Source organism: Cyprinodon tularosa, unplaced genomic scaffold, assembly GCF_016077235.1.
Source record: "Cyprinodon tularosa strain WSP-4 unplaced genomic scaffold, ASM1607723v1 ctg272, whole genome shotgun sequence".
NCBI lineage: Eukaryota > Metazoa > Chordata > Actinopteri > Cyprinodontiformes > Cyprinodontidae > Cyprinodon > Cyprinodon tularosa.
The window spans coordinates 130,153-138,253 of NW_024038977.1; the positions used below are offsets into that span (position 1 = coordinate 130,153).

Genomic DNA, 8,101 nt, shown 5'->3' on the forward strand with positions numbered 1-8,101 from the left:
GCCCCCATTTTTACTTACCAGTGGTGAGTCTGACATAGTTGAAAAATTGCAAATATTCTTTTGGAAAGTACGCGTGTACGAGCGATACAAACAGCAACTTTTAAACAGCGTACATAAGGAGAAACGGGCTCATGCATGCTCTCGCACACCTTTAATGCATGTTAAAGGTGTTCCCTCTCAGGAGTGGGTACAGGGTTGTGCATGTGCATTTTTTTTTTATTAGTGAAAATCCTCCACTATACCTTTAATGCCCTCAAGTGGCCTCACCCGATCTTGACTTTGTGATGCCGTCCTTATTTCTGATTATAACTCTTTAAAACGCTAAATACATTTAACAAATGGACACATTCAGAGCTTTTCATTTAAATGTTTTTATTACATTTCCTTATGTGTAATCCTCCCTTAATAAAATAAAATGCCAGTTATTCACATATAATCATTGAGACAGATTAGGATAAATAAAATCATAAACCTGAATCATAAGTTTACTAATTATTTTTTTAAAGTCTTGGGTTTTAAAACACTTATCTTCAAAACAAAATAAAAGTATGTTGGTTAAAACTAGGATGACGATATTCTCATGTTTATTATTGCCTGTGAGGACTGACTGTGCATAATGAAGACAGATAAGGAAAATTTTAGGTGTATTTCAATTAATGAATCAAACTATAATTAAGGTGCTGCAGTCTGAGGCACTGTAGAGTTAGTATTTCCACAGGTTGCAAACATGAGCTTCAGACTCTGCAGGTTAGTTTTTTTCTCACTCATTGTTTTAAATTATTCAGTCTGTTTAATTTGACCTCTGATCAATAATCGACCGGTGGCAGTGTCACCATTTGGGTGAACTCTGCATACTTGATGTTGCCATTTGACCTGATGTTTGCTTCTCTGAAGAGTTCATCCACTGGGGAAAAAGAAAAGAATTAACAGAATTAAATAAAGACTTAAATCAAGAAAAACCTTTACAATGCTATATCTTGATAGGAGGAACGACTATAAAACTTAAAGTATTTCTTTAAGTTCTTCAGGCTTTTTTTTATCTCTTCCAGTCTACTCCCCTCTTAAAACATTTAAATATTTTTTAATACAGCTGGATGGAAAGAGCTAGCTTTTTTTTTTCCTACTTGCTTTTATTCTGTTTTATTTTCCTATATTTTAACCATGTAGAGCACTTTGCATTGTCTTTGTACTGAATTGTGCTATACAAATAAATTTGCCTTGCCTTGCCTTACCTTTAAAAATCTGGGATATCAGCTCAGATTTCTCCTGTTCTCCTCATATAAATTTAAATTCATATGGCCTTTCTATAAATTAAACCACAATAGAGATGCTATAATGTCTTCTGTCATGAACTGTTGAAATCAAACTATTTTAGCATCAATTTATGCTCTTAATACAACATTGTATTTTTGAGTTAAACAAGCAAGATAAGATTAGATTCTTTTTAATTTTCTTTTTTGGAATAACAAGCAAAAAACTATTTGTATGTTTGGATTATTTATGTTTGTATAATAAACTTGGAGATAATCTATGACCAAATGATAAATAAAAAGATCAGGCATTTCTTACAGAGACAAAAAAAAAGGCATCTACTTCAAGCCTTTATAATCAGACATTTTATAAGGTGTTACAACCTCTGGAAAATGTGTCCAAATACTGGATTACAGTAGTACAGTAAGTCGGCTCTACCTCCGCTGTTTGCATTTGTAAGGTCTGAAGGACTGCTGTCTGCTTTGACATTAATATTCAGTAGTTCAGGGATCCACTAACTGGATGGGTTTTTTCCCCGCTGAGTCTGAGTCTGGTTTTTTAAGTGTGAGCTGCTTAATGTGCATGGCAACCACCCACTGACAGTGCTTACATGAAGCCAGTAACTGTTTGAATTAGTGGGCTTTGAAAGGCTCAGAATCACCTCGGGAGATTTACCCAGACATTAGCATCCTTCTGTGTGTCATCGCATAAAATCTCTCAGCTTGGGATTCATAGTTGTTGCCTTCAGAAAACGATTCCCATGTGTGTGTGAAGTTTAGAGTGTTATTTAAAGAAAATTGTGGCAGTTTGAAAACTGTATTATACATTTTTTGTTAAATATATAGGTAATGCTGATTAATAGCACTAAAATACACTAAATGAAAAAACACTTCTAAGGAGCTAAATTTATCCGGACTCTTTAAATAGTAGAAAAGAGCAAGCTTGATACACGGTTAAGTAGTCTGTAAAAACTGCTCTCTGAAAATGTGCTGTTTGTTCTTTTAATGGGATCCTAAAGGACAGCTTCAGCTGAGCCTCCATCTATGTTGTATTGACCCAAGTTTTTAAGGAAGAACATAAGGAGGATTTAAGAAACACTCCTGATTAAGTTAAGGAAGGACAACTTCTCCAAGGTGTTTTAAAATGTATAATCTGCACAAAAAACAGCAGGATGCTGTATGAAAACTAGTGTTAGATGTTATTTTTCATGGAATAGGCAGCATCTGTATTCTGTATATAGATCTAATTTGTGTGCACCATCAACACCAAGTCAAAATCCTTGTAAGTGCAAACATACTTGGCAATAAACTTGATTCTAATTTGACTAATTATAACTTTCCACAATCAAACCTCACAGTTAGTGCATGAATCTAGAAATAAACAGCTACCAGACAACTTACATTTTAAAATCATAGGTGCCTGAACAAACATGAAAAAATGTGCATTTTCCAATAAGTTGTGTGAAAGTTTGAAACAAACAGTGTAAATTTAAAGCAATGTTCAAGCATTAGACTGATGAGAAAAATGCTAAAAGGATTTTGTTTTGGAAGTAGAGTGGTGATCAGTGGGTACACTAAAGCCTCTTTCCAACTGACAATAGCGCGTTAAAGCATGTTTTTCCAACATAGGTCGACTGGTTAACAATCAGCATTTAGACTCCCTTCTCACTGGCAAAAAAAGGTCTGACATATCACGGTAGATTATCGTTGAAGATGTCATCAGTGCGACTGAAATCAGGGAAGTAAACAATTGAGAGCTACATGTAAGGAAGCCAGGGTGTAGTCAGTGTGCTTTATAGTTTATATATCTAAATCCCTTTCCGTGGTCATAAAGGGATGGCCATGGTAGCAACAATGCTCAGTTAGGCTGTAGCGCTGACGTGATTCTCAGTTGGGGTCCAAAGTGTGCCAAGAAAATACCTCCCACACCATTATAGCACCTTCATCAGCCTGACCTGTTGATGCCAGACAGGACGGATCCGTGCTCATGTTTCCAATACTAAATTCTGATCCTACCATCCATAAGTCACTTCAGTCTCATCAGACCAGACGATGTTTTTTCAATCTTCTACTGTCCAATTTTGATGAACACAAGCGAAATGTAGCCTCAGTTTCCTGTTCTTAGATGACATGAGTGACAGCCGGTGTCATCTTCTGCTCTTGCAGCCCATCAGCTTCATGGTCCTCAAGGTTCAGAGATGCTCTTCAGCTTACCTCTGTTATAATAGCGTGGTCTTTTGAGCAACTGTTGCCATTTTATCAGCTTGAGCCAGTCTGGCCATTATCCTTTAACCTCTGGTTTCACTTGTACTCAGAGAACTGCCACTCACTGGACAGTTTTCTTTTTAAGACCATTCTCTGTAAACCCTAGAGATGACTTCTGACAGACGTCAGATGTCTGGCACCAACAACCATGACACGTTCAAAGTCCCTTAAATCACCTTTCTTCCCTATTCTCCTGCAGCATATCGTCTCGACCATGTTCCCATGCCTAAATGTATTGAGTTGCTGCCATGTGACTGGGTGATTAGAAACTCCATGAACAAGCAACTGGAGAGGTATACCCAATAAAGTGGCCTGTTGGAGTATATGTACATACATTAATTGATTTGGTCACTTTATGGACTTTGGATAAGTATGGACTCATAAAGTGCGAATCAGGAAGATTGTGTTAAGGACTAAATGAAAGGGGAGGGTTTGTATAAAAATGTGTAATGTAAAAAGTGTAATATAATATATTGTGTAATATTAAAAGTTTTACTGCTCTCAACACCCACATTGAGTCTATCAGGTGCTTGCAAAAACAGTTTTGTTTCAAACACTAATGTTTTAATAATGCTCTGGGTCAATAGGAATCTACAAAATCTCAGTATTGAACATTTCTTAACATAATTGTGAGAATAAACTGGTCAACTAACAACAACAACAGCTTAATATTAGTTGGAACAACAAGTGCCCATTCAGTTATTTAATTACTTTCATACTGTTACAGCTAACAACACTGGTTACTGTCTCTCGAATGTTTTTTACTGCTTTAATAAAGTGACAGTAAACATCAGGCACCGCAAGGAAGGGCAGAGGGAGCTCAGGGTGTTGGCTTAATACCACATTGCAGTAAAAAAAAAAAAAAATATATATATATATATATATATATATATATATATATATATATATATATATAAAGGATAATTATATATATATTAATTTATAGGATAAATAGGTTTTTGGACACAGAGAGGGTGTTTGGACAGATGGGGAAGGAGCTTTTACCAATCATGACAGATTGAAATGAACAGCTTGTAGTCAGAGAGTCACAGAGCTGAGTTCAAAAGCCAAACTCGCTGTGGACAACTGTCGTAAACAAGAAAACTGTTTACGACACAGAAAAAATCTGAAAATAACTTTTGTGGTAAATAAATTTAAGACAGGAGAGACAATGTGGGATATAATGAATAATTTTTTTGTCTTAGTTTCTGTCTTTTCTTAGAGTAATATTACAAATGTGAGAAAATGCCATTTTGCCAATTCTTTAAAACAACCCATCTCTACTACCTAAATGCTATATTTTAATAAAATATTCATGTATTTACCTTATTTAACATTTTGATAAACTGCTCTACAGTATTGAAGTTTATTTAGCTATTAGAGATATTCATATTTGTAGTTACAGATTTAGGGCTATATCACCTCAGTGAGTCAGTTTTCCAGCATATTTACCTTCTCTGTTAGTGAGTTTTTCTCCTAATGTGGTGAGTTTGGCCCGCAGCTCAGACGCCTGGATATATCCTCTCTTCTGCTTGTCCGTCATCCTAAAGGCCTCCAGGATTTCGCTCTTCGGATCCTCCTGCTGCATCTGTCTGTGCATCATGATCAGGAATGTAGAGAAGTCTACCTCTCCTTTTTTTCCTGGACAGACATTTTATTTACAATTAAAGAATTTGTGCTGCAAATATTTGAGCATGAATGTTTTCTAACTTCAACATAAATAATGGATGTTATGATTTAAAGTACTGTACAAATATTTCAAACAAGCTGTAGTTACTAATATTCCAATGAGTCTAACTTTCTTGTGTCCTTTTCAAGTGAGTGTTAAACAGTTCTCCAGGATTTCAAAGTTTATCTAAATAATAATAATAAATATGCATCAGTAGATGCAGGTACTAAGTGCTGTTTAGCATTAAACAAATAAAAGGAAAAATCAGAGAATTAAAATAGGGTCTGTGAGATGTCAGGCTAATAGTTAATCCCTCCTTGTTGGTAGCAAAATCCCATTTTCTATCATTCAACTTGCATTTTCTTGGAAATTCAGAAATAGATTAAAGTTGCAAAATGCATCTGATTTTTTCGCCCCTTCCGCTGGTGGTGGACCCTTGGAAAGAGGGATCTATGTGTTTTCCTTTGGGCTGTGCCCACCCAGGCACCATAGATGAAAGCCCATCCACCAAACACTAACACGCCTGACTCCTTGGTGAGGCTTGGTGTCCCACGTTCGACTGAAGGAAGACTTTCCATTTAGGTTTCTCATCATAAGCGGTCTTTGGGCTGCACTTTGTCTGGCCCAACACTGGGGATCTGCCTGTCGATTGATTGACTTAAGAAGCTGTTTTCTACCAGAAGGTAGATCAGGTTCTTAACTTGCATCGACTTAAAAAATGAACAAAGTCCAAGGAAACGCCCATAGAACCACTGATCAAGACCATTTTTATATTCTGAGAAAGTGTGAGTAATGCGAAGCAAAAAGAAAAAATCACTTTAGCTTTCTTAAGGCTTGTACTGTTCTTATGTCTTTATTGGTTTGGAACATATTTCAAAGGTTAGTTCTTCACTTCTGTTAACAATTTCATTCCCACCAAAATAGACTGTCCTCCATGGCGTACCTCATGGTAGAGTTATCGAACATTATACTTCAATCTTAATTATATATCTTCATCTGTAAGAACACCTTGGCTTTAACTTACCAATTTTATGAACTTGAAGATGTCGTTCTATTTCCCCCGGTGTGGGGCTTGAACCCAGGCAGCGCATAACTGTTATCAGATCTTTGGAATCGATTTTACCCTTCAGTTTTTTGTCATACAGGGAGAAGCATTCTTTAAACTCTGCAAAAAGAAAATCCAGCTAAATTTTATCAGAAAAAAAGACAGTTCCTGAGCACACTGAGGAAGCCTGTTCATTTTACAACACATCAATTAATACGACTCTTTCAAGTATCTACCTGATCTCAGAATTTGAATTTCTTTGTACCAATAAATTGTTTCTAAATGAATTGTATAATAAACTACGGCAAAAAAAGGAAAATTCACAAATAACTCTTACCGCTGATTTGAGCTGGTGTAAAGAATTTAGCCTGTAGGACGACAAAGACTTCAGTTGTCATATAAACAAGACTGATGCATTTTGGAAAGCACAAAAAGCACTTGAAATTAAATACTTTCTTTTTTCTTACCATTTCTAAAGCTGTTAGTTTTCCCTCCAGGAAGAAGAGTGAGCTCTATAACTAACGTCACCGGTGCCTCCACCTGTCTAAAGTCCGCTGGCGTTAGATTGCAGTGCAATTTAATACGTGTTGCTGTGGAAACACTGATACCAGATCCAACAGGCTGTATTTGCCTCTTCCTTACCACTCTTAAATAACAAAGGAGTCAATAATACATGTGAATTACCAGAATTTTCAACATGAAAGGTTTGTGATTATGTTAGAAACAAATGGTTATATATTTAAGGCCTATTTTAAGCTAAGTAATTTAGTCACAGCTGTGGAGGGGAGTCAAAATGGTTGTTTGTCTCCATCCCTTATCACTGGGGCGTGTGCACCCTGCAGCTTTCCAAAGGCCCCAATCCCCTTCAGCTTAACAGCAGGTGTAATGGACAAAACTAGGGCAACAATGAGATGAAATAACACAATCCACTGGTGATATACTCTATACATCCTATGTTCCAGTCTAGTCAAGGCCTAAAAGATACCACATTAAAAGAAAGGAGGAGAAAGGGGAACTTTGATTGTAGTTAACAACAAACCAAAGATTTATTTCCTTTGCTGTAAATTTGTACTTTTATGAAGAAGACAAATGAAGAATATTGTATTTGCCAAATAAAAACAGTAATGTCTATATGCAACTAATATCATTATATTGGTAAGATGTGGGACAGTTGATTAATGAAGTAAATACTGATCATCCAAGGTGAAATCTATATTGGAATTAACTAAAAAAGATCAAACGTCTTAATTTAACACCACCTTGGAAATACATTGGTGCTTACAATTTCTACATCTCATCCTCTACCAAACAGTAATAAAATATTAAATGTTTAAATGGTACTTAAGAGGAAGCCGATTTTGATAAAAAAAAAAAAAAAAAAAAAAGGGATCTTAAATCAGGACTTTGTGGCAAACTATAGAACAGAGAAGTGCAGGAAAACTTAAAAGCAGCCATCGGCAAGGATTTTTCAGTCAAAATTCTGAGAAAACTGCTCCAAAGTACATCTCATTTCAACCAATTAGTTAATCGATCAAATTGTAGTCAGCGGTATAAAAAGCTGAGCAGATCCAACAGAAGCAGACAGGAAGATTCTCATGGATTTGGACCATTTCCACACCGCCTACAAGGCTCATTTTGATTGTAATCTCCCATAGATCTATACATTTGCTTTTATGCAGCTTTACTTTGTCAGCCTGCCGATGATAATTTGCTCTCTTTGAGAGTTGTGCCAAAAATGCCTGTCTTCTGCTTTGCAATCCTTCAAAGTGAGAATTCATGCATCTCTGAACAAGATCCAGATGTTGGATGTTACTAAATCCCTTCTCTCAACATCTGGTGCACAGAGTGAAAACAGAGCAGTGGAGGATATAA

General features: G+C 36.1%; 1 protein-coding gene across 1 annotated transcript; it reads right to left on the minus strand.

The window, feature by feature from the left end:
* Positions 1–355: 355 nt before the first annotated feature.
* Positions 356–6,822, minus strand: calml4a (calmodulin-like 4a). The gene is made up of 5 exons (XM_038289793.1): positions 6,697–6,822; positions 6,567–6,597; positions 6,209–6,349; positions 4,968–5,156; positions 356–904 (listed from the first exon to the last, which is right to left on the minus strand). Exons 1-5 carry the CDS (start codon positions 6,697–6,699, stop codon positions 807–809), a joined length of 462 nt encoding a protein of 153 aa, XP_038145721.1. The 5' UTR covers positions 6,700–6,822; the 3' UTR covers positions 356–806.
* Positions 6,823–8,101: the final 1,279 nt, after the last annotated feature.